General features: G+C 41.4%; 1 protein-coding gene and 2 long non-coding RNA genes across 14 annotated transcripts in view; 1 reads left to right on the top strand and 2 right to left on the bottom strand.

Annotated features, from left to right (window-relative positions):
• The window catches only part of LOC127046830 (uncharacterized), a 727,940-nt gene that overhangs the window by 667,799 nt on the left and 32,627 nt on the right, over window positions 1-27,514 (bottom strand). The gene's annotated exons all lie outside the window — the stretch shown is intronic.
• The window catches only part of NRG1 (neuregulin 1), an 834,377-nt gene that overhangs the window by 793,792 nt on the left and 13,071 nt on the right, over window positions 1-27,514 (top strand). For 7 of the 12 annotated variants that reach the window (XM_050944360.1, XM_050944358.1, XM_050944356.1 and 4 more), the window contains 6 exons: window positions 6,868-6,926; window positions 13,213-13,236; window positions 19,800-19,902; window positions 23,657-23,783; window positions 24,350-24,480; window positions 25,356-25,559. In XM_050944360.1, the coding sequence (XP_050800317.1) occupies window positions 6,868-6,926; window positions 13,213-13,236; window positions 19,800-19,902; window positions 23,657-23,783; window positions 24,350-24,480; window positions 25,356-25,559 (648 nt within the window). Of the gene's footprint in view, window positions 1-6,177; window positions 6,246-6,867; window positions 6,962-13,212; window positions 13,237-19,799; window positions 19,903-23,656; window positions 23,784-24,349; window positions 24,481-25,355; window positions 25,560-27,514 lie in introns of those variants that run through there. The other 5 variants (XM_050944354.1, XM_050944357.1, XM_050944355.1 and 2 more) reach the window with 5 other exon arrangements.
• LOC127046835 (uncharacterized) lies at window positions 955-27,514 on the bottom strand. Its single transcript, XR_007773214.1, has 2 exons — window positions 27,063-27,514; window positions 955-1,226 (listed from the first exon to the last, which is right to left on the bottom strand). It is a non-coding gene; the product is annotated as an uncharacterized LOC127046835 (long non-coding RNA).

Here is a 27,514-nt window from a genome sequence, read left to right as displayed (position 1 = left end):
CTTACAAAGGCTAAAAATCAAAACCCAATAGTTGCAAAACCCCATAATTGCTTTTCTGCAACATCATGTAAAGTGAGGGTGGAGAGACGCCTTGCTTTCACATGGAAAGGAGAAGATAGAAATTGCTTCCAGGAAATACCGGCTGCACTCTAGTGAAACACTTTCTGTTCACTTCAATTTTGCCGTTTTCTGTGGACCTTACCTGCAATTAACAAGATTTGTTTTTTCACGAATTCCCCAGCTGCTGGAATCATGACTATTTATTCTATGGCTGTTTATAACCATTTTCTTTAAATGTAAAAGTACCAACTTTGTTTTTGGACAATTGTACTAAATTACATGAGCATCATAACCGAGACGTGCAAGATGACCCAATTTTAATAATACACCCCTGGGAACCTACCAGAAACCAGCTCCTGTGCTTCCACATCTTCGTTTCCTCCTCATACCCCATTCAGAACATTTCATAGCAGCTCAGTGGCTGTGTGCATAACATTTTTACTGTTAACTGTTATTGCACTGTTGATTTAGAGTCACTTCTTTTTCACTGTATCTCAGGATTTTTTTTTAAGTTGCCAGATCTGACAGTGTTTGCTCTTTATTATTGTAATTTTATTTTATGTTAAATATCCCAGACCCTCTTAAACGAGTTTTTTTCCCATGTAGAAAAGAAATAATTATTAAATCTAGAATCAGAATGAAAACAAAAATAACTCCCCAAAATTTGTGCAGGGCACTTTTCTGGGTAGCACAAGAAATATCTGGAGAAGTCATTACAATGTAAAATCACAGGGCTTGATTCTTATTTATACTAAAGGAATGGAAAGGGATCTCACTATAAAGGAGAGCTAAGCTCACAATTAGTTTGCAATGCTTCTGCTATGTCTCTTTGATATTTACTAGCACTGATGCTGTTTATACTGTAACAAAACAAGACAAATGTCTCTGCAATACAGTGACATGAGAATCTGAATTGTGTTTTATTGGGTACATACTGCAAATCTGAAGAAACAAAATAGCATTATTTTCTTGCATGGTTACAGATATGGATGTCTATTTTAAAGTGTTTGTTAAAACAAATATCTGTCAAGGACACATTGCTTCCGTCTACTGTGATAACAAATCTTTTTCCAGAATGTGCCCATGGAATCAGAAAACTTGAAAGATGGTACTTGCTCTTCATGTTTCTGCCTTGGTAGCAAGTTCACATTTTCCATATGCTCCATCTGTTGAGAACAAAAACAAAATTTTTAAAGCATGAGTCTCATTGTTCTAAATTGTTTTTATCATGAATCAAAAAACGTGACTCCAATGCACAACCACCATGGAATTTTCCAGGCAATGTCTCTGGTCATGTAAGCCCCTGTGAATCTGTCTCCTGTTGCTAAAGCCAGAAGTTGTGCAATCAAAAGTGATTTCCAAAAAACTGAAGGTGTAATGATTAACACTGTGTCACATTTTGCTTTCACTGATACTAGTATACATTTTGAACAAAATGATTGTTTTAGAGATGTTCGTTACTTATCTGGATTTATTTCTGAGATGTGTATATATCTACAATGGACTGTACCTGAAATGTTGCATAGAGCGACATCTATAGTGGCACAGTGTTGTATACATTTCTCTTTTGTGTAGTCTAATTACAATCCTGGACTAAATAGAATAATCTCAGTCTAAAAAAGAGGGGTTTGAAGGGGTTTTTAAAGAGACATTGGGTAAAACTTTTTAAACTGCCTAAATAAGAAAGGAGTCATTTTGAAAAGTGATTTAGGCACTTGGGCCCAGGTCCTCATAGATATTTAGAAGCAGCAAAGAATCCTGTGGCACCTTATAGACTAACAGACGTTTTGGAGCATGAGCTTTCGTGGGTGAATACCCACTTCCTCAGATGCATGATATTTAGGTGCATCACTCCCATGGGAGCTAGATGCCTACATACTTTTGAGTATCTGGGCCTTGGAAGCCTACACCTCGTTGGATATGTCTACACAGAAATTGAACGCCCATGGCTGGCCAGGGCCACGTGGTTTGAGTTTGTGGGGCTCAGGCTAAGGGCTTGGGACTCCACAAAGGCAAAGGGTCCCAGAGCCCAGGCTCCAGCCCAAGCCCAAATATCTACACAGCAACTTTTAGCCCCACAGCCCGAGCCCCATGAGCCTGAGCCAGCCAAGTCCATGCCACAGGTCTTTAATTCCATTATAGACGTACCCGTTTCCTTTCGGTAAGACTTAGGGTATGTCTACTCTGCAGTCGGAGATGTGATTGCACCTGGAGTAGGCATACTCACACTAGCTTTCATCTGGGTAGCTTGGCTAAATATAGCAGTGGAGACAGGCTGGTACAGACCCTGGCGTGGGCTAGCAATGCGAGTAGACACCTACAATCTCAGGCAGCCTTGTACAGCCCATGCTGAAACTGTGCCACCAGGTCTTCGCTACTATTTTTAGCATGCTAGCTAGATTAAAGCTAGGCTGGTATGTCTACGAGCGACAATCACACCTTTGACTGCAGTGCAGGCATAAACATAGGCTTCTAAGTGCAGACATCACTTCTGAAAATGGGACTCATGTTTATACTACAGTATCACAGCGACAGGGCCACAGCTGTGCTGCTTAGCGCCTTACTGTGGATGCTTCCTTCATCAATGAAACAGCATTTTCTATCACTGTAGTTAATCCACCTCTCTGAGAGGCAATAGCTAGGGTAATGGAAGAATTCTTCCACTGGCCTAACCTTCTGCATAATGGATGTTAGTTCAACCTCACTATGTTGCACAGGGCGCAACATTTTTCACAGCCCTGAGCAATGTAGCTAAGGCAGTATAATTTTTAGGTGTAGCCCACGCTTTAGGCTTTTGAAAATTTTACCCAAAGTCTAATAGTGTCAGACCATGTGGTATTTTGACAATGTTGTGAAAAGGAGAATGGTTAGCTGCTCTCTCTTATTTGGAGAAGACAGTGCATAGTATTCTTCATGTTTTTACAAGCCCTGTTTTGAACAGTCTTTCCATAACCCACTTTTGATTATGCTAATTTGATATTTCCTTAATAACACACCATACAATTTGTGTTGCCTTTGCTGCTGTTGTTCCCTAAAAGTGCTACGTTTTGTGCTATGGCTTCGGTGGTTGAAAACAGTGCTTCTTTCTAGCAGATAGACGTTACTTAACCTTGCTTAACGGCAAAAGAATGAATTTCTTATTTTTATAATATTCTAGATCCTTGTTTGCAAATGGAATGGGTAGAGTAGGAATTAATTAATGTTATGATCCAGAAAACTGTTAATTGAGGGGGTGAAAGGGAAGCTTATTACAGTGCTAACAGAAAGGTTTGCCAAGTCTGAGTGGGTCAAGAGGCAGGATAGTGTTAACAGTTCTGAACTAAGCAGTTAAAGGCACAGTTCTTACAGTGATTCATGTAAATGATGATAAAATATTAATGTGCTACCTACCTGTACTACATATTTTCTTATAGTAAAGGGACTTGTTCTTGATCTTTTCTATTAATATGTACAGTTAGTCAAAACATGGATTTTTACAAAATTAAAAACCACTGAACACAAAATCATCAGGGATTAGAAAAACTTTTAGACATTCTTTTATGTGATCAAAGAAAGAGCTGTGGTCCTGATGATTTAAGCCATCTGATTTCTTTAATAGTTTGTATAACCTCTAATTAGCTAGTAGAGAAGATACAGCCCCAGAGTAATTTCTCAGTTATACCGGTGTAAATCCAGAGCAGCTCTTATTCTCATTGGCCTTATTCTGATTTATACTGGTGTAAGTGAGAGTGGACACTGGCCCATATATAGAAAAGGAAAGAATTGAAAATGCTATTTGGGTAACTAAAAAAAGAGAGCGATGACTAGTGACAGTGTTGTAGAAATTACAGTATAAGAAGGTGCTTTCAAATATTGCCTGTTCATACATGTGTAATCCAGAGACAGTTTGACAAGCAGAATTGTAATCTGCACTTAGTTTTGGTTGTCTGCAATAAAATGCCTTTCACATGCACAAATAATCAGAAATGGAAATGGTCGTCCGACCCCCTGTCCACACTGGGTCAGTCTTTATCCCTTGTTTGCAATGATTCGCAACTGCACCAGTGTTGACAACAGTTTAAGTGTTAGTATAAACACAGCTAAACTGTTTTCAGCGCTGTGTCCAGAAGCCTGACCCAGCTCAGACTGGAAATGATTTAGTCCCGTCTGCACTAGCCCATAAATTATTGCCAACACCAATGCAGCCGCACCCATTGCTGACAACAGGAACAGAACAAGGAGCAAGCGGCCCCCATAGTCCAGTGACTGTGGGCCTGATACTGAGACTTTTAATCAGCAAAACGCTCATAGATGTCATTTGAAGTTTGGCCTGAGTCAGGAGATGGGAATGCAGAGTAGGCATGAACATCATGCAGCCCTTTGTTTGAGATTTAGTGATGAAAAGCACTGTGGAAGAGCAAGGTATCATTACTACTACTACGAGGATGGGTACTTAACATAAAAGTCTAATGTAAAATAAGAATTAAATTAACAGGATAAAACATCTATTGCAGTTTTGTTTCTTCCAGTTTGCTAATACAAATCCAAATTCAACTGTCTTCCCTGCCCAGTGGCATAACTTTCCTCTGTCCTTATTATTTCATTCTTTATTGTATTTATCTATGGTAGTGCTCAAGGATCCCTGTTGGGATCGGGGTCCTAATGTGCTAGGGCTATACAAACACTTCAGAAGACAGTATCCTTGCTTTGAAAAGCTTAAAATCTGTTCCTTTGATAAACAGATTCATCTCTACAGCAATCGGTTTAGAAAAAACTTCTTCAGACACCCAAAATGTACCTGTATTGAAAGAAAATAAATCTTGTGCAATGCACCTGGACAAAGATGCATCCAGTTGTATTTTAAAAATACAACTAATATGTAAGTGCAGTGTGTTAATATCCTTATTGTTAATTAACGCTACAGATAATAGTGAGCAGAGGGAGAGAGAACGTTAAAAAGCTTGGCAAGTGAGAAATGAGATTTCAGTGCAACTGAAAACCTGATAAGGGTTGAAGAGGTACAGGAAGGCTGCTGTAGATGAATGCAGCTGCAGATCAGAATGCTCTTGAATTTAGATTGCAAGAAGGTACAAATGGGAGGCCAGCATTAGAGAGAGACCAGGTCTGAGAAGCAGGCCGGAGCAAGTACATGAAGTGCTTTAGAAACAAACAGAAGAAAGCATAACTTGACATAAATAGAACTTAATTTAAATGTGTCAACATAACTTGATTTAGCATGAAGGTAAAAGGTAGATAAATTAATAGAGCACTGAGAATGGAATGGGTAGGTAGGAGAAAAGCAGATGGCCAAGAATTTAACCTTGTGGGACTCCATAGAAGGACCACCAGAAACATGTTCTAAGGAAACCAGAGAAGCCTGTGTAGCTATGCCGGCTTTACAGAATGAAGTCCCACACAGTGTCAAAAGCTGCATTGAAGTCAAGGAGAATGAGGAAGAAGGAAAAGCTGGCTGCAGCTGCAGAAAGCTGGTCATGGACAACATGGGGGGACGAAGTTCCTTATTCAACCAAAGTCGAATTCATATTGCATTTTTCCAAGGATTGTGATGTGTGCTATGTGCCTGAAGAGATGGGAGGAGGCTACTTATATCTACCCCCCTGCTTGTCGTTTTTTGGTCTACCTCTTTTCCATTTCTCAGATACGTTTAATCATAACTGCTGCCTTGAACAAAGCTGTGTTTAAAAAAAGATAATAAATAAAAGCATGAACTTGAAGGTATTAAAGAAATACCAAAGTCCGTAGAATTTCCATAGGTCCTGCAATATACATGATTGTTGAAGGCAAGGATGTAAAATTATTGTCCAACACCATGTCATTAATTGGAAGAATTTGGTGTGGCTCCCTAATCAGCGTCTCAGGAATGAACCGAGTTGTCCATTTGTACTAGAGCTGACTTTTTTAAAAACGCCACAGTTTTTCTTTAATAATTTTTTTAAATTTTACACAATGATAATTCTCCAAGGACACATTTTTCTTTCATTATACTTTTTCATTAGTTGCTGCCCCTTACGCCCCAAAGTCATTTAGAGACTCTCCATGTTCCATAGGAAAGCAATTACCAGTCTGATAGTTCAGTGGTTTTGGTGTTCTATTGCTTATCACATTTTTGCCCTTTAGGTGCCAACCTGGATTCACTGGAGCAAGATGTACTGACACTCTGCCCATGAAAATCCAAAACCAAGAAAGTATGTTAAAATAATCTGAACTTTGCTTTCTCCCCAACTGCAGCAACACAATTACTATTACTTGGTGTTTTCACAGTTGAGCTGGAATTGGCATCCTTTGATTCTAATTATAGCTTGATTCTCTTAATCTTTAATCTGTACACCATGCCATTATCAGCATCAAATATGTTACTAGTTTATGTGACTTTTTTTTTTTAACTGGATCCTTTTTATCCTCTGTAGAATTTTGTTGTTGTTGTTTCACTCTGCCAACTTTCTTGGTTGGTGAAATGCTGTAAATTGCTACCCTAAAGGAATATGTAGACTGAGATGAATGTTGTACAGATTTCATTTCCTAGCTGCCTTGCGAAAACTACTTTACAGAAGCGAGTTGGAAATTTGGAATGGTGACTTTCTCGCATCCTGAAATATACTGTGATCTGGATTGGTTTGGGGCTTCTGCAAAGCAAGTGGGCTGCTCTCAACATCTTGAGCCATTTTGACACGCTGAACCAAGATTCAGTTTCTGAAGGTGAACTCACCAAGTCAAATCAGTTCACGCTGAAGGAGCTTCTTTCTTAGTGTATATTCACCTCTTCTCTTTTCTCTGTTTTCTCTACCATTTTTTTGTTTTTCCTCTCAGGTGCCCAAATGAATTTACTGGTGATCGCTGCCAAAACTACGTAATGGCCAGCTTCTACAGTACGTCCACTTCCTTTCTGTCTCTGCCTCAATAGGAGCATGCTCAGTCAGTGCTGCTTTTTTGTCGCTGCATCTTTCCTCAGATTTGTTTTTTTTTACCTGTAATTAGATTTATTGCCTTAGACCTAATATTGATTGCCTCTGCCTGTTGCATGAAAATGATAACAAAAGCAATTGCAGTACTCTGTTGGATTTGTTGGCATTGATGTTTGGGTATTTAAGACTTAGGAGCGTTCTGAAATTAATATTGAATGATGTTCTATGGAGCTGTAGCTGACAAGAAGTTCAGAGATGCATTTAAAAAAGTCTCACTTTTTATTTGCTAAAAGAAAAATCCCAGCACTAAAACAGAAATCGCTTTATAAAATCTTTATCCCTTTTATTTGGAAGGTTACTATCTTTATATACATAAATTGCAGTGGAAAATAAAAGGTAAAGGCAATTTACATGCTCCAGGTGTATCAAATGAACACACTCAAACAGGAGTGAGGGCTTTTTTTTCTTTATTATCCAAACATTTTACATTTCAGTAGGAAGAAAATTACATGAAGAAAGAGAAGGGGGGGAAGGGGATATAAATGATGCTGCTTGACATTTCTTATTTATGGGGGACAGGTGCAAAAGATCAAATATTTCAGAGCCAGATTAAATGGCTGAAGAAATGTGCCATGTAGATTCCTTTGGACACCGTAGGATTGGGGCCTTAGTGACATAGTTTCATAAGCTGCCTCTTGGAGGGTCTTGTTAACTAGTAATTATTATTTAATAATGAAAAAGTGCAAATATGTTGCATATTTATTTTGTGCCTTCAGATATAACCAAGTCAGATGTAAAATAGAGGAAAATTGCCTGGGGTTTACCTTTTTAATGCACATTCACTATTCATAATTAATTTTTGCTGGCGTCCCACTGCATTATGATGTCAAGGCAGTTCTATATGAACTATTTTTGATGAATCACTCACTAGCATTGAAAAATTTCAGAGACTGCATGATTGCTCAGTTTAGATTTTCACTAGTGCATAGGCTAAAAAGCTGTTAGCACACACCAGACATTTTGGAGCCCTAATAGAGACATAGGTCTTCTCTTACATCAGTGAACAAAGAATGTACATACATAATTCATATTGTCTATCATGGGAGTTACCCTGGCAAATCCCCAGGACAACGGCAGGTGATTCAACTGCACAGCATTTCAGTATTTATTTTATACTGTGTTTTGAAAGGTTTATTAGTGTGAGTTATCAACCAAAAAGCTAAAATACCTTTTTAGGCTGTGCAGTGCTTTTGTTACCTGAGTATTAGATTTGTAATTATGAATATGAATTTATTATTTTGAAAGCCAAATATTCTGTGCTTTTAACAAGTGTTAGAACATTTATTTAAATAAAAGTAGTGCAAAGGCTAAATCACGCTTTTCCCAAATTAATTCAAATGGAGACTCAGACATGAAGCACAAATTCATTTTTTCCCACCCAGAAAAATATATATTTACAGGTTTTTCTCATTTGTTTTTAATTTTTCTCTCTATGCTTGGGATTTTTAAACAAGGCTTTGGGTGCCCAGGCCATGATTTTCAAAAGCACCTAACATACAGATCCTCAAAACTCCCTGGGGGGATTAGGCACCTACAGGTATGGTATGTATACACTGCAACAAAAAAACCCAGAGGCCGCGAATCTCAGAGCCCAGGTCAACTGACTTGGGCTTGTGGGTCTTATGCTCCAGAGCTGAAAATAGCAATGTTTACTTCCCACTCGGGCTGGAGCTCTGACATCCAGCAATGGGGGAGAGTCTCTGAGCCCTGAGCCCAAACATCTACACTGCAATTTTTAGCCCCCAGAGCACGAGCCCAAGTTAATTCATCCAGACTTGGAGACTCACTGTTGTGGGGCTTTTTTGCAGTGCAGACATACTCTGAGGGACTGAGGAGCACAAGCCTTTTAGAAGTCAATGGAACACCTGTCTTTAAATCACTGAGGTATTTTTGACAACCCCATTGAAATTCAGTTGGTGTAGAGCACCTACCTTGGGCTACTTTGAAAATCCAGCCATTCTATTTTATTCTAGCATTTTCTATATACAATAGATCTGAAGCATAAAGTGGCATTTCTTAAGATGCTACAAATCTTAAAATGACACTTCTGAAAGGAGTCCAGGGAGAGCACATTTCAATGTAACCAGAAAAATCAATAAAGAAGCATTTCTATGACTTTTGTTTTACAGCCAAGTATAGGTCAAGCCATACAATTAAAAAGATAACTTTGCCTGATCCAAAGAATCATTCTAACATTATATCTGGGGCTGAAAGGCATGAGCTTATGCTATACCCCACATACTGAGCAATTGATTTAATGAAGTTTAGTCAGGTAAGCTCAGAGCAAATCAGATGTTAAACAAAGCAAGCACCGATAGAAAAAGAAAAAAAATGGGAGCTAGATTGTACCATCCAGTTTCAAGCAGAACTCCTCATTGATTTCAAGAGACACGTCTGGTTTGAAGCGGATGGTTCAACGCGGCTCCATACAAAGACCTTTGGATTAGCTATTAAAATCCTAATGTCATTTTTCTGTTAATATTCAGCTTAAAGGGTGGGATATTTAAAAGCATTGGCCTCGTTCTGCTGTGGCTGCAGTCAGTGGAAGTTCGACAGTCAGTGGGAGCAGAGCGACGCCAATGCTGAGTGCTTTTGAAAATCCCATCCTAAATGTACACCACATACCCCAATGAGAGGCTGTGTAGGTAAGGAGCCCTGGATTCGACCCAACAAATATATCTGTGTAAGAATATTGTACTTCTCATACTGTGATAAAAAGAGAGATATTTTTCATAGGTATCTTAGTTAAGGCAACTTCCCCCATATAAAAATAGTTTTTCCTTCCTTTAAGTAGAGGGGAAAACGTTGTAGAAGCTTCCAGCTTCATGAGCATGCTCGATTGTGGTTAAAGGGCTTTGCACTGTGATATGACAATTTACAGGTTTCCTGTATTGCAATATTTACCATCAGGATTGCAAGTGGGCAAAATTTCCTACCTCTAAACGATCTACTCTAGGGATTAGTTTGGAGAAGTTCTGTGGCCAGGAGATCAGAGTAGATGATCACATTGGTCCCTTCTGGCCTTGGAATCTATGAACCTGTGAAAAATCTGGGGGTCCCTACAGCATCCTATAATTGGGTCTCTAGCAGGAGAACCCAAGTACAATCTACTCTCTTCCTCTGCCATGCCAGGTGGGGAGGGGGTTCATTTCTGGAGGTCAGGAGAAGGTCTAAAGAGAACATGTGCAAAACTAGTGTACATATTTTCCCCCGGGATTCAGGTTACATCCACAGTGCTCAGTCAGCATGGAACAGGGTAGCTCTAGAGCATAAGCACAGATAAGCATCTTCTCCTTTTATCCTGTCCCTGGTGGCCTGAGGACTCCATGCCAGGCTGTCAGTTTAATTGTGAGTCTCTCAGTAGCTGTGTGGTACATCTGCGTGGGGGGGTATATATGAGGTGTGTGTGTGTGTGTACATATACACACACTCACATAAAATGCATTAGAGTGGCAGAAGGGACTAAATGTGGGAAAGAAACCTGTATTCCTGAAGGCAAGACCTGCAATACACATCACTTATTCAATTTGGTCAATTTTAGCCTTACCAGGCTTGGTGATCATTTTTTTTTCCATGGTTGAATAATTTATTGTGACAATTATGAGACTTTTCTGTCATGTAACCTTGAGATTTGTCTGGCCAATAAATTACAGCGGATCATGGGCAAGGTTTGACATACTCTAGTGATAGCTCCAGCTCTCACTGGAATTGCTGATTGCTGTACCTTCCTCACTTTTCAGTTTTTACACATAAATGATATTTTAGGTTTTGAAATTTACAGTTGGCAGATTTACTCTAAGCTCATACAAATTTCCAAAATAGACCCTTGGCTAACAGATGTATTAGAAGTTTTCAGGTAAAATTTTCAAAAGTGGTTAGGTTATGTAGGCGCCTAAGTCCTACGGACATTTCATGGTACTCAGGTTCCTAAGTGATTTAGCTGCATTTGAAAATTTTATCCTTCATCTCACCCCAAGATTAAAGTCAAAGGCCACATTTTTTTTTCCAATCTAAATTGCCTAACCAGTGCTCTGGAGCGTATAAAATGATATGACATTTATATGATGGGGAGGATCACTCAGAAATGAACATTTACTGTCTTCTCAAGTTTAAATTAGACTTGGGGTAACATTTTCAAAAATGCCTTTAGAACATACATTTTCAAAAGCAATTTAGGAGTTTAAGTCCCATTGAGATTCAATGGGACTGAGGCTACTAAGTGTCTATGGCCCAGATTTTTAAAGGTATTTAGGCACCTAATTCCCATTAAAATCCATGGGAGTTACACACTTAAATACCTATAATAATCTGGCCCTAAGTCACTTTTGAAAATGGGTTTTACCCTCCTAAGTCACTTTTGAAAATTTTACCCTTAAAGAATGTGTTTTAAAGTTTGCCCAATGTGAAATCACATCTACAATGGAACTTAATTATTTAAAATCATCTTTGTGTTTCTTTTGAAAACACATGGGCAGAAGTTCAACAGGAAGCATATTGCATATGGTGAATATGAGACAACAACATGAAATGGGAATGGATACGATGTATAAAATGAAAAGTGTTGGGGTACTCTGCTTTCTTTTAATCAAAAAAAGAGACTGGAGCTCCGAAGAGCAAAGATAAATGAGAGTCTTATGCCATCTAGGATCAGAATGAGTGCTGCATGTTTCCTCAGCATGGTTTCTTTTTAGGGCTTATGGCCAGAGTATGTTCCTGTTTTAAGGACCGATTTCCACTGAATTTTTTGAAAAAGAAGCTGCATGATATGAATGACTTCTGTTCAAATTAAATTAGAGCCGAAGTAGCAGGCTTACCTATAAAATAACACAAATACAGTAATATCTGTGCATGAGCATGTCACTAATTTTATTGAAGATTCAACCAAGCTTTCTATGCAACTAATGTGTATTGTTAGCAGTGTTCACCTAGGCATGTAGTACCGGCTCCTAAGAAAGAAATCTGGATGGATTCCAATTGAGTTAACCCTTCAAATGTTACTGACAGGCAAGGAAAGAATTGTGCACATCACTCTCCCCAACCTGGGTAAGCTAATTGAATACCTGCTTCCACAGAAAATTAGGGTCAGGTTCTAAATTTCATAATAAACAAAAACATCAGAAGCAAAAGCTAATCTGATTTAAGTGTCACCCAATGGGAAGAGAAATCTATATTTGTTGGATTTGGATGGATAACTTTGTTATGCAACCCAGTTAGCCAAAGCACAGAGTAGTGAAATTGTGATCCCATTGAAGTCCACTGGAATTTTGCCATTGATGCCAGTGGAGCTAGGATTTTATCCAGCATTTTTTAGTTCTACAAAGGAAAGTGGGCTCTATCCAGAAGAAAACAATCTCCTCCACCCATGGAAATGATATGGGTCTCCCAGAATACGCAGCCACAGGGGAATCTGCATTCCCCACTGGTGCTGGCTGTGGAATGCCAGATTAGACCATTGATTTTATCAGAGTGACAGCTCCCCTACCACCCCCCCAAACATCCTCCTGCAAGACTGGGTTTTTCCTTTGGATGCATGGCCGGCTATCAGGGGAGGATTCTGCAGGGGCTGCATGGCCTAAGGACAATGGGTCAGATCCTCAGCTACTGTAAATGGGTGTGGAACGCCATTGCAGTCACGAGCTGTGCGAGAAGCTGACATTCTGCTGCAGATATCTGTTCCCATCAAACAAAATAGTAATGGCCAGGATGAAGTTGCCCCTAAATAACAAGAATGGTAGTGTCACCCATCAGAATCACCTTTTCAGAAACCAGGAGTAAGCACCCCCTAAATCCCGTCTCCGGCAGGGGTAATTCAGCTTCATGTAAGGACTCCATAGACTAATTGTCAGTTATTAAAAATAAACTAGTTCAAGCATCACCCTCTAGCCACACTTCCATTACCGCTCAGTAAGATCTTTAAGGGTTAACTGCTGGGTTCACTGCATTGTGCCAGTGCAAATGCCGTATTCCTATTCTGGTGTGTAACACCTTTAATACAACCATTATTGACACGCAAGCTTACAGACGCTTATCTGAGCACTGCCCCATTAACCACACGCCACTCGTCCTGTTTCAGTGTGCAGACACAGAACAGCCGTAATATTCATGTGTAATTTGTTTGAGTACGGTGTATTGCTCTTTTCTGAAACTTTTTCCCTTTTCTTTCTTTTTTGTCAACTTTCTGCATTGGCAGAGCATCTTGGGATTGAATTTATGGGTATGGACCAATCATTCCTTTTAGCCTGCAGATTTTAGAGCCTGAGAGATTAAAACCTTTTTCCCCCTCCTTCAATTTCTAACCAATTTCTTTATGCTTTAGAAGGGATCATACAGCTATAACAATAACCTTTGTTGACTTCCTAGTTGTGATTAACTCACTAGAAATGTTAATTAGCATAGGATACTTTAAATCTCCAGATTTCATATGCATTAGCCTTGAAGTCGCCATATTAGACTTTTGTGCCAGATGGTTCTGAACACTTGTTACATTAGCATTAGTTATGATCTTTTGGTGTGGCTGGGTTTTGGAAATGCCCACTGAATTAATTAAGCAAAGTGGCTAATGGACTGTCTTTAAAAAGGACAAGAAGATAATATAGCCACTTAAATACTGCAACAAAATAAGCAATTTGAACTCGGTTTTCAAAGTAAAATTGAGTGACAAAATCCATAGTTAGGTGCCTTATTCAGCCCTTGATTGCCTGCAATAGATATTTAGATACTTGAGTAAGAGTTTACAAGCCTCCCTTCAGATACTCAAGTTTACAAAATGGGCTCAATCTATCCAATAATAAATCCAAACTATGCAAGGGCAAAAGCACTGACAGTAGGTACCATTTTCACCATGGTGCAGTAAATATAAGGATTAGAGCCTGATCTTACCAACCCTTTAATGAGTAGTCCTTGCTCATATGACTAATGTTTTGCAGGAGGTGAAACATTTCTTGAACTAGCTGAATTATTAAAATGAAGCTAAATTTGATTTAATTCATTATAATTTGGAATTTCCTAAAATTCTTTACAAAATATGAACTATACAAATTGTCTTTTTTCATTATTTGCAAAAGAGAATTAATTTTGATTACTATTAAAATTGCCTGGATTAAATATAATTAATTCATAGCCATGGAAATAGTGTGTGGAGTGCTCACCATTATAAATTTGAAGAAAAAAAAAAATCAAAGCAAAATATTCTGCAAGGGCCAGATTTTTAAAGGGTATTTAGGTGCCTAACTCTCATTGGCACTTAAATACCTTTACAAGTCTGGCACTAGTACTGTGCTATAGTAGAAGAAACTCTATTACTAAAATAAAGTATGGCAAATTATTTGCTGAAATCCCATGCAGACTCACTTGCAGACTTTAGCTCATATACAAACCTCTATCAGGAAAGAGCTTTTTAAAGCACTTCAGACTCCCACTTGAGATATGATTCTCTCTTTTAAATTTTCACAGATGGCTGTTAGAGAACAAACTTAAATCCATATACATTAGTAATTATGATTAGTTTAGGGCAATTTCTAATTAATGACATACACATAGTTCACTATTATGATTTAAGGGTAATGGTGATTTGCATTATCCTAGAATCCTTGAGGAAGAACTAACAAACCTATAAAGGATTTTTTAACAGTCAGTAGGAAAAAACATCTGTAAATTCACATTGCACATATATTTCTCTAAGGACTTTTCCCAACGCTGTTTTGAACTTCTTCCACATCATTTTAAAAAAACACTTCAACACTGTAGTTGTTGTTCTACAAACTATTATTAAATGAATCTGTAAATGTTACACCAATGAAACGAATGAATATGAAAGTGTCGCACGGTCACTCCGTTCAAGTCAGTGGAGCTGCACCAGTTTAACCAGCTGAGGATCTGGCTTGTGTTTGGTAAATCTTCACATGTGTTATTGACCAAGAAAGAGCTCTGTTGTCCCAGGCCCTCTCTGAGTGTGATGCTGAGCACTGGCTTGAATAACCATGGATTGTGGTTCAGAACATTCACAGCTGGTTCATGCAGCCTGTTTTCCCAGCTCTACCTGTGCCATTCTGCAGGCTGGCATTGGGGAAACAGGCCTGTGACCTGATCCTTCCCACCCACCCCCTTGGAGTGCTGCTGGCTGCAGAGACTACAGTTGTGACAGGCCACCGCTAGTGGGTAGGAAGTCTTTTTGTGCCCTCCATTTCTGTGAAGAGCCAGGCACTGTCTCTCTCTTCCCTTCTGCAGTATTTCATTTACCTGCCTTTCATGCCATACTCCATTTAAATTATGTCAAGAGAAGCAGGTTACACAGATCACGACGGCTGCAGAATGCAAAGCCTGGAGCGTTAAGTGTTTGCTCTCATAAAGCTCACATGGGAGAGCTTCGCATGGCCTGTAATATCCAGGAGGACATGTGCAGCACTAACATTTCTATACAAACACACACACTCTGTCCAATATGCAAACCATGCGCTGGCTCTGGGAGCTGCCAGTTGAACTTCTGAGCCCCTGGAGGCCTTTGTGCCCCAGGGGGACTCATTGCTCAGGATAGGGTAGGTGGCATTCTAAGGATAAAGCAGCACCCCAAGCGGGTTGGTGTTTTGGGGTATAAATTGTGCTTGCAGTTCCCTAGGGGTCCCATTAGCAAGGGATTCATGAAATCAGTGAATCCCCCTGTAGCAGAGTGGACCCTGGCTCCTGCCCTGAAGGGGTTAAAAACAGCCCTGGGAAGGGGCTGTGGCCGGAGAAAGCAGCCTTTAGGCTGGGGCAAGAAGCCTGGGCTGATTGGGGAAAGTAGGCTCCAATCAGGCCCAGCTGGCCCCTAAAAGAGGCTGTGAGCCAGAAGAGTCTCTCTGAATGCAGAGAGAGAAGGGCCTGGCTGCAGGGAGCTGGACATAGGGTACCTGAGTGAAGCAAGGCTGGGGAAAGGCAGAGGAGCTGAGGAGCTCTAGCCTGGAAAGCCCCAGGCTGCGGCCTAGCATTGGGCTAATAGGTACTGGGGGTTGCAGAGGGCAGCCCAGGGGTAGGCCGAGGCAGCAGGTCCAAACCCAACCTTGCCAGTGATGAGTAGGCTGATACTGCAGTCTAGCCCCACACCATGGGGCAGACAATGACTGGCAGTAGCCATATACTGAGGCAAGGTGGGGATAGAGGGTGGGGGTTCCCCAGGGAGGGGAGACCCGGAGAGAAAGGGGTTACTGCCAGGGGGCAGCACCCCATGTAAAAGGGCACTGGGTCCAGGGAGGGACACAGGGGCCAGAGGACAGGCGGATCACCAGCCTGCAGAGGGCACTCCAGAGCGGAACTGAGCTAATTTCCAAAAGTCACCAGCAGGAGGCTTTGTGGGGGTGAGTCAGCCCATCTACACCCCCGCATTTACCCAAAGGCCCCTTTACACCACTCAGAATCAGGCTTGTAGAGCTTGTCCTGTAGTATCCACAATGCATTGTGCTCCACACCCATGAGGAGGCGGTGGACTGTCAATGCAAAATTCTCTTCATAAACACACACAAACCACCATGTCCATTTACATGTTGCACGTGACAGACACCACATGACCACCACAGGACGCACCAACATACCTATAACAAGCCTAAACATCTTTAACACTGTTAGCAAAGCTGTCACCATGCAGAATCTAGTTTCCATTAGATCAATGTCAATCTGGTGTAACCTCAGTGATGCCTCTGGAGTGAATAGGATTTACACTGATATAACCCAGAGCAGGACTTTTCCAGAGTTATTTAGAATAAAATATATGCTAATGCCTGATAATATGAAACCAGACTTCCAGTTCAAGTCATTTTGAATTTAGATTTAATACGTATATTGTATTTAACACCGTTCTCTTGTATGTTGGTTAACTGTGCCCTCACAATACACCATTTGCTTGGCTAACCAATAAGTACTTTCACGGAAGTCTCTAACTAGCCAAGGCTAGGAGTTATGCTGTATGAGAAATCCCTTTGGACTCTGCTTAAACCTTTTTTTCAAGCATTTCTTCACTGTTTTTTCTAGTATCAAGCATGCTGTGCCAGGCCTGCAGTTGACTCCTTAACTTATAACCTTGTCTTTCCCTGTATTTCATCTTCTGTCTTTTCCTGTCTGTCATGTTTGTTTTGGGCTTTTTTCCCCTTTTGACTTCCTGTTCTTGGATTTTGAGTTCTTCAATAAATTTTGCAGCATTCTAGTTTTACCACACTGACTTCTTCTTCCCCTCTGTTAATACTCAGTGCTATTAATTTTGTCTGACAGTGTTCATGATCTCTTTACCGGTGTTTTGATTTACAATGAGGTTGGCTTGCAGGAAGTGTTCATTTCATGATAAGGTGCATTGTATCATAGAAACTAAGATACTATTTTTTATTTTGGGAAGACTTCCATTCACACTGAAACTTGCACTCCATGGTTACCTTACACAATTAGTTTCTAAAGAGTGCCAGGCCTTAAAGGACACACAATATCTGAGTAGCTTTTGTGAACACCTTTGCATAGCCACTGCAATTCTGCAGTGGTAGTACATACACAGATACAGGGTTATGCCTCAACAATCAACCACAACATTTCTTAAATTACTTAACAGGTTCTCAGGAAATTATTTATTTTTAGGTAATACAAATCTAGGATTGCTACCTAGATGTCAATTAAATTCTCTGAAGTCCCTTTTCCATTTCTAAATAGTAGCCTAACAGGCCCACCATATGTTATGAGTATGATATATCTTTATTACCAGGAAGTTCAGTCTCCCAACCAAAACTCCTGAATTGGCCCTTTTGCAACATGAAGAATCTGGACCTTCATGGAGATGTAAGGCCAATCTCACTCCCTGTCCCCTGATGCTCCACTTTCCCCCTTTACTCAGATCATATGACATAGAAAGCCACATGGATCTACTGCCAATCACTATAACACTTAGCCTAGAAATAGACACCAACACACAATTGTTGGTTCCTAAAGCCTTTCTGACAAATCTGACTTTCTTTCCGAGAGCCTCAGTACCATCAGCTAATTTAAAACTATGCCAAGCCACCTCTATAGGCCACTCAGAGGTATAACCCTTCCAGGGACAACCAGTCCCTGATGGTGGGAAATTTCTTCCAAATTCCCGCACTGTGTACCAGAGGCAGCCCACGGCTTACCAGAGCATGTTGCTAATCTTTTGCTTTAGCCATGTCATAATATGCTGGGGGCAGTTCTTCACTGTCTCACGCTGCCTACAGCTCAATTGACATTGGTGGGTTTGCAAGGGACATAAGACAGTGAAGCATTTAGCTCCTGGGGTTTAAAGAGACAGTAAGGGAGACCAGCATTGCCACAAACTAGTTTGAAGGGATCAGTGGGCAGATCAGTGTCAGGTCAACAGTAAGTATATCTCTGTGCCTGGCAGTGACCTTTCATGCCCCTAGGTTACTCCTGTGAGGTCAGAAGCAGACTGACAGATCAAGGGCACACCAATTAGAACTGCCCCCTAGGAAACAAGCCAGCAGATTTCAAATCCCGTATCCATTCCGCCAGGGCTCAGTCCCCACCATGGTGGGGAGCTGCGTTTCTTTTTGTTTGTAAATCTCTCTTATGGCTGTTTCCCCGTTGGTGTCAAGATGATGCTTTGCCAGGTTTAAGGTCAAGTTCCTGCTGGCATCACATCACTGTTAGGGCCACTTTTCTCGATTGTCGTGGGGAATTCTGACTAAATCCAGGGCCAAATCTTTTTAAAAGCCCAACCTTGGTGACCATTTCAGTCCCAAAGAGAGGGAAACAGGCCAGATTCCCAATGTCATGTCTTGAGTCAACCCTCAGTTGGGCCCAGATCCGCTCAGTGGGAGTTAAATGCCTATGAGGATCTGGGCCTACGTGGCTCCAGTTCAAAGTTCTAAGCATAACATTTCCCTGCTGCAACATACAATGATGCTTTTGCCAAGTGTGAGCGATGACGGAATGTGAAGGCTGAGCCAACCCAAACATGGCTAGTGCTAATGATTTCTTTAGAATGGTGAAATATCTCTGTGAATGAGATCACTGACTAGAACAGGTTTTCTTCAGCGGCAAGGCTACCCTCTAGTTAGGACCATTCCTTTAATACAAATCTGGATACGTAAGTAATCACATAGTGTTTCTTTGATACAGTGCATCACTAATAATTGCTACTGCCATATTTTGGGGTGATAGGCTCAACTGCTGAGCATTATTAGTGACCTCTGACCATTTGTCTCATTTTCATTGGTGATACAAATTCAAGCCAACCTCATGTTACGAATGTCAAAAGATACTCTGAAATTTCTCCTGTAAAGACCACTGAGATATAAATTTGATTTGGGGAGCCGGGGGGTTGGAGGAAAGGGACAACATTGAATGTTAAAACAAAATAAGAGAAGAAGAAACAAGCTAAATTTGTTTTCTGGGCCTGGGAATTAACCTTTATTCCAGCTGTCTTTGCAAGAGCAAAACATCCAAAGCATTTTCAAATCACATTATTACCTTAGTGCATTGTGTTTTTATTTTCAGCAAATGTTGATATTTTGTCAGTTTTAAAGTCAGATTTTGGATATTGTTCTAGTTAACAATATCAGTATCTTTTTTATTTTACTTGTTGTTTTTTTTTTTGGCATCCACTAGCCGCTGATATTGTGTTAGGAGATTAAGTTCTGATCCTGCAGTAGAGTTTTGCCCGAAGTGCACGGTGATCATGGGTTTGTGTTACTGTGTGATCCTGTGTGGTGGTATGTAGCATGTCCACTGTCATCTGCTTGAATTGTCAGCCTGCATCTTGTAATCTTCTCTGTTTTTGTCCCTTTCTAGAAGCAGAGGAACTATACCAGAAAAGGGTCTTGACCATAACTGGCATCTGCATTGCCCTCCTTGTAGTTGGCATCGTATGTGTTGTGGCCTACTGCAAAACCAAGTAAACTTTTCTCTTCCTTTTTATCTCTGTGATTATCCCTAAGGGCTTTATATCGCAAAAGCGCACAGCTGAATGTAATGCTCACACTCCATGAATAGTTCCATTGTACAGTTGTGGGGTGATAGTCAGCGCCTGATTGCAACCTGCCAGAGGCTTGCATTGTTGATTCACACCATTGCTAAGTGATGGGCATGTATGTAGGCATGATGATTTCATCATGCAAAGTCAATCTGTGTTTATCTAAATTCGAATGTAAGTGACAAAACGAATTAAATACTGGTAGATACAAATCTCACTCAATAGCAGGTGAAAGTATAATACTAATTTTATCACCTTAGATGATATCAAAGGACTTTGCAAACATTTATTAACTAATCCTCCCAATTAGAATGTGAGTCAAACTAACTTTACTGATCTGTTCGTTCCTTTTTTGTCACATGTTCATAATTCCCATGGGAATCATGATGGGACAACAGACCTCAGCTTTTTAATAATATGGGTTTTGGAGACTAGAAGTAAAAAGATCAGACTAGTTTGTAAGTATTTGAGAACAAGATCAGCAGCAGTAGGGACTTGGAAATCCAAAAGACTAAAGGATTGAATTTGACATTGTTGTAAATATAGACATGTGCTGTTAAATGCTGTAATGTCTCTGAAAATTATGGGGCTAATGTAAAAAATGTTGGAGCAAGTCCCAGTGAAAGTCAATAGGACTTGCGCTGTCAAATTCTTTTGCTGCTTTTATAAAACTCTAATTGTACCTACCAAACACCAAAATAAAGTATCATACGTGACCACATTTGCAAAAAGCAGATGTTCCATTAGATTTGCTGTTCTAGAACTTGGGGGGAGGGATAGCTCAGTGGTTTGCACATTGGCCTGCTAAACCCAGGGTTGTTAGTTCAATCCTTGAGGGGGCTATTTGGGGATTGGTCCTGCTTTGAGCAGGGGGTTGGACTAGATGATCTCCTAGGGTCCCTTCCAACCCTAATATTCTATGATCCAAAGTTCACTGAAACCAATGGACAGTAGGGTTTGGATCAGGCTTCTAACCTACAGCTTTTTAAGCATACACATCCTAAAGTACCTCTAGGATTCACCTAAAGCAGGCTGGAATCCAAACCAGCCCTTGATAATCAGGAGGGGCAGGAGATATCAGGAACTGCTGTCAGCAGCCTGTGAAATATTTTTAAAGCACTTTATGAATGTGAAAAGGGGCCTGATAGGTTAAACCCTCAAAATGTGGCAGTGGAGTCATGCTGGCATTTGGGAGATGTGCTCCCTCCTCCCCCCTCCTATCTTTAGGAAAACCCCACATGGGTTTGAAAAGAATATGTAAAAAGAAAGATCTAGAAATGCGTGGGCATCTTTGCAAATGACACTGCTGATGGAGTGTGAAGATGATATCTAACAGTGAATCTTTAATTCCAAAGTGTTCTATCTGCACAGCAATTAAATTAATGAAGAGACGTCGCAGAACGAAGGATGTGCACATTAGGTTTCCCATTACTCTTTCCTCTCGGCTTCCTTTTGCAATTTCTTTTTAGTTAATGTCCTTTAAATGCAAGAAGAATGACACATTTGCAAAATGCACCCAGCTATATTACTGAAGGGGAAAAGTAGCAGAGACTCATAGGGCCATATTCCCACATGGTGCAAATCGGAAGAATTCCATTGACTTCAGTGGAGCTATACCATTTATACCTGCTAAGAATCTGACCCATAAATTATGAATCTAAGCCTGTTTCGGACCCACCTACACTACAAATACAGCTGAATCAGGGATCCTAGTTACCACACAGCTATCCACTAACACGATTCCAGGTTCTAGCATAGAGGCGATCTGAATCATGTTCCCTAACTTGCCTTAAGTCTTGTGCATTGGAATTGTGTAGCAATCATACCTCCTGACTCTGCTCTATTTGTAGTGCACCCAGGCAAACTATGCTACATCTTGGCCTCGCTAGTGCAGGAGGAGTGGAAATCGGTGGTTTTCAACCTGGGGTCCACAATCCCCTATTTCCAAAAGGGTCTGCACGTCCACTGGAAATTTTTTAGGGGTCCACAAATGACAAAACGGTTGAAAACCAGTGCACTAAATTTTAACAAAAGCCAAAATGTGCCTCCAGTAGTTCATGCAAAAATTATAAAATGCAGTGTTGAGTAATTCATTCTTTGCGTTCAAGCTTCCTTGATCGCAGCATCTTTTCAGAAGCTTCCGCTTCTTTTTTTCTGTTTGTTTTTTTGGCAAGCCTGGAATATCCTCCCTTGAGTTCTAAAAATGGTTGAAGTATCTTATCTGCTAAAATATCTACACTTCTGTAGACAGCTTTGGGTCCTATAGGTACTATAGGCAAGACCCTATATACTCTGCAGTAAATGACCTAAATTTTACACTCGATTCCCTGGGTTCTGCAGCACGATTGTGGAAATTCTGCAGTACCTTCAAACAAATCTGGAGGATATTTATAAATTAAGTATGAAATTGAATAACATAATTGTAATACTGTAATCCTGATACATTTTATACTGCAGTTTCAGTCCTTGGTGTGCTATAGATTTTGGTCCTGGCAGCTTGTTATTAGCCCATACAAGTGTTCATAGAAGGTTTAGCAGCTGAGCAGGGGACATAGAAGTTGTGGTCTAAGAAGAGAAATCAAGACATTTTGAGATTGTGGCAGAAACACAATAGTTGGATGTTTTTGTCAAAATAGCAGTGAACCTATTAACAGTGTTGACAATGTGACAATCACTAGGTTTCAGAGTTAACGTGCCATTTACATGAATGAGGCCATTCACAGAGCTGGCAGGGTGTCTGCACACTTCGGCCAACCTCACTTCATCAGTTAGCACTTTACTGACATTTTCAGGATTTCCTCTGCAACCATAAAGACTCTAAAAATATTTTTACATGAAAGCTTGAATTGTAGAGCACAGTTCTGTTGTAAGGGGGGGAAATTCCATGGCAAATTCTGTAGCTGCGCTGTCACAGAACACACAGTATGAAACATTGGGCTACCTCCTGTCTTGAAAAGTCATCATAGTAACACATTGCTAGCTGCAAGGCTGGCAGAAGAGGTACAGGACTGGAGGGCTTCTGCTGAGCAGCCACTGCAGGATGCATGTTGCTGCTCTTCTGATCAGGATGGTATTTGCACAGGATCTGCTACTGCTGCCAGTGCAAAGCATTAGCTGTTGTTTGTAACATGGGTGCTCCCTGGCTCAGATCGTAGACCCATAGGACCGATGTGTTAGAGATGAATCATTTCCAGCATGTCCATCCAGCCCATGCTATCAAACACAAAAGCAGTCTGCATAACACCAGATTGTATTTACATGCACAAGCAAAGGCAGAAGCACATCCACTGTGTTTTGTGCTTTGATTGCGTAGTGATGAGGGTCAGCAGCTCAGTACAGTAGAAGGGAACCAAGCTATATATAAGTCAGTGGACTGTTAGATCCAGAATGTCACCATCTAGTCAATCTGGTCTTCAGAAGAGAACTGCTTCTGAAATGGAGTAAGTTTTGGAAATGGATCTCCTCCTCTCTCACCTTTTCCTGTCCTTCTGCAACTCCCTTCACTCCCACACACACACCTTCCACAGCTCTGCCGGTGCTTATAACCCTGGTGATAGGGATTGCTCAGAGACCCTCAACAATGGGCATGGGTTGACAATAAAGTGGTTCTGTCGTGCTGGATGGTGCAGCTGTCTCTCTTTTGTCTATTAAAATCATTTCCCTCTTTCACATACAGGAGGCAACGGAAAAAGTTGCATGATCATCTTAGGCAGAGCCTTCGCTCTGAGCAGAACAACATGGTGAACATGGCCAATGGGCCCCACCATCCCAATCCACCGCCCGAAAACGTCCAGCTGGTAAATGTAGGTAGCCACTGCATTTATCTGAGGGCTTTTCAACTGCTAGCTGCTAAAAATTAATGATCAGGGTTTCCAGGAATGTGGGATTTCTCCAAGAAATGATTAGAAACTTTAAGAAATTATTCTAATGTACAGTAAATTCAGAGCATTTTCACGTACAGCCATTTCAGAAGAACATTGGATATCAGTCACTAGATCGCTCTGGATCAGAGGCGGAGATGTTAGAATACCAGCTTTAGCAGAAAAAACTCAGAGCTCATAACCACAGTACTTTAAAGCAGCATGTCCTTGGACATATTTCTCTACCAATAATGTAGCAAGTGGATATTTAATCTTCCTGGTGTAGACTAGCCTAATTGCCAGTTGGTAGATCGTGGTGCTTTTTCTTTTGTAGTCACTAGGTTACGAACAAACCCATTTTCTTGTTCTTCAAGCCACCAAAGGCTGGTGAATGTTTGCAGGGGTAATGCTCACCCAGGACCCAAAATAAATATCTGAAAAATGTGTGTGTGTGTGCAGATGTGCTGTACGTTCCCCTGTGTAAACCTGAGATACCTCTGTTTCTTCAGCAGTATGTATCTAAAAATGTAATATCCAGTGAACACGTCATTGAGAGAGAGACAGAGATGTCGTTTTCCACAAGTCACTACACCTCGACAACGCATCACTCCACCACTGTCACCCAGACGCCCAGCCATAGGTACCAGAATGAGAAAACAAACCTTCCTGCCTAAGGAGAAAGTGGTGGATGTCAGTTCTGCCACCATTACCTAAAGCAGATGCTTAAAAATGCACTGGTCATGGGGTTTTAATCTAAAGATGTATGGTACTTGACATCCTGCCACTAAAACTAATTATCTTCCTGGGAGTTTACCAAGAGCCCATATGATTGTGTGGAGTTCCATTACTGGTACTGTGAATTTTAATATATACAAATTGTTGAACTGGGGAGATACTGTGTGTTGTTGGAGATACTGTGAGATCACTTAGTGGCTCTAGCTCAGGGGTTCTCAAACTTCATTGCAGTGTGACCCCACCCCCCTTCTGACAGCAAAAATTACTACACGACTCCAGAAGGGAAGACCAAAGCCTGACCCAACTGCGCCCCGCTGCCCAAGCCCAAGGGGACCTGTAGCTTGACCCCCACTGCCCGGGGCTGAAGCTGAAGTCTGAGCTCCACCACCCAGGGCTGAAGCCAAAGCCTGAACCCCACTACTCATGGTCCCCAGCAAGTCCAGCACCAGCCGGGGTGACCCCATTAAAACGGGTCCCACTGAGGTCCCAATCCACAGTTTGAGAAGCCTTGCTAATGACTGGAAAACTCTTTTCCACCCCAAACTAAACCACCTGCTGATAGTCACAAAACTAAAACCATCTTGTCACTTGTAGGATGGCAGAATTCACATCAGCTAGGGTCTTTGATTGCCATAAACCGGTATAGAGTTTAACAGGCATATCTCGAGCTGCTTGTAGTCCTTGCTCTCCCATTGTTAAACTTCAGTGAGCTTGTTTTCTCCTGTATTGAATTTAAAATGAAAGCTCTTTCTCTCCTCTTTCCTCCCTCCCCTCCATCAGTTGGAGTAACGGTCAGACGGAAAGCATTATCTCGGAAAGCCACTCCGTGCTTGTGAGTTCTTCTGTAGAGGAAAGCAGGCACACGAGCCCAGCAGGAGCCAGAGGACGCCTCAGTGGCATAGGAGGTCCGCGAGATTGCAACAGCTTCCTGAGGCATGCAAGAGAGACCCCTGACTCCTACCGAGATTCGCCTCACAGCGAAAGGTACTACAAGAAATTCATTTTGGTCCCTCTAGCTGCCAGGGCAAAGTGGGCTTGAAGAGATTCAGAGTGCATCCTTGTGCCTGAGAACCAGAGGGAAAATTCTTTTTCTTTAGGAAATGCTCCTCCTCATTCATAAATGTGCCGAGCAGTGCCCCATTAATCTCTCAAATACATTTCTTCCCTTCCTTCCTCCTCTGGTCCTGGCTACTGGGCAGTAGCTCACATTTGCCAGAGGTTTCCACTGCATATGAAGCTAGGAAAGGAGATCAAAGGGGAACCTTTTGCTTAGTTCCATTTCTCGGTTGTTTCCTGCATCCAATAAGGCAGCCTATGGAGTTTATCAGAGACAAAAGAGGAGGATAGAGAGGATTGATTGACTGATCCACTGGGGGGGATATTTTTCAAAAGCACCTATGTGCCTTAGGAGCACAAGCCCCTTTGTCTTTCAGTGGGATTTCTTCTCCTACACCCCTTAGATGCTTTTGAAAATTCCCCCCCCCAGGTGTGTTTGTAAGTAAAAGCAAAACTAGAACTGACACCGGGTAGGATGACTGTCGCTACTGGAGCGTCAGTAAAGATAGCAGCAGCCTATGTGCACAGGAGAGATAACAGGCAAAAGGGAAAAATGAATGGATATTTACAATGCCTGAGAAGTGCTGTCATTTTTTTTGTTATTCTGGGAGCACAGGAGAGCCCCACTCAGGATCTTTTGTGTGAGGCACTGCACAGTACAAACATGTACAGAGACAGGATCTCTGCCTCCAGGAGCTTACAACTGGAAAGGACGAGTGGCATATGAGGGAGTGGGGGAGGGGCAAACTGTCAAATGCAAACCATTTCTTTATACATTGTTGTGTTTGCAACTTTTAAAAATAATTATAAATACATTAAGGTAGCACCAGTTATCCCCGTCTGTCCTTTAAGCCCTCATTGATGGCCCTAACTTAAGAGTTCTGTGGGTTAGAATGTAAGAAAAATGAGAACAAAATGTTCCTAGACCAACTCTGAGTGTTGTAAATTCACAGGGGGATTTTAACTGCCTGCTGTGGTAGCATAATTACTGCCAAATAAACATAATCACAGAAGTTCTTGAGTTGTGCAGGAGACACTTTCATGATTCAAAAAGTAGCATGTGCAAATGACAGCAGAAGCCATATATCCTGTGTGGTTCTTACAAATAGAGAGGAGCTGGTTAAGATAGAGAAGCTTGAAAAATAGGAATGAGCTCTATGAATGTAGCATGTAGGAATGCAAAACAGAGCTTAAAGCTGGGTCATCACTAGCTGTCAAATTATTGTGAAAAAACTGCCTGTAATTGTACTCTGGAATTTGGCTTTCAAGAAATGCAGTGTCTAACAACTCCCAGATCGGGTAAACAATTATGGCCCTGATCCAGCAGAGCACTTAAGCACATGCTTAATTTTAATCATATGAGTAGTCCTGTTAATATTGATGGGCTCACTCAAGTATAAAGTTAAGCATGTTGTGACGGGCTTGACTCACCGCTGTGATGCCTTCTGCTGCCTATCCTGCAAATTAGCTTGGTGGTGGTGGTCACCTCAGGTGGTGTCTCGCCCGTCGTCACTCCTGTCTCTGCGTCCAGGACCCGTGTTGCTCCCCGACCGCGTTGTCCTCTTCCACTCGGTTCTTTCCCCCATTCCGGGGGACCGACAGACCTCAATCCAACCTGCCTCAGTGGCAGTCTGCAGTCCAGGTTCTAGACACTCATCTCAGCGGCAGACTGCAGTCCATGTACTGGCCACTTCGCTCAGTGGCCAGTGGGAGAAGAGGAGGGACCCTGGGCCTGCCCGCTGACCCAGGGACCCTATAGCAGGCAGCCACGTACTGCCCCTGCTCCAACTCTGCCATCTCCTTCCCTGGGCCGCTTCCCCACAGCCCCAGCACCTCCTCTGTCCTTGTATCAGGGCCTCAGTCTGGCAGCCTTAACCCTAGAG

This window comes from Gopherus flavomarginatus, chromosome 3 (assembly GCF_025201925.1).
Source record: "Gopherus flavomarginatus isolate rGopFla2 chromosome 3, rGopFla2.mat.asm, whole genome shotgun sequence".
NCBI classification, from domain to species: domain Eukaryota; kingdom Metazoa; phylum Chordata; order Testudines; family Testudinidae; genus Gopherus; species Gopherus flavomarginatus.
Note: the sequence above shows the minus strand (reverse complement) of the source record. Positions and strands in the feature narration are given on the sequence as shown.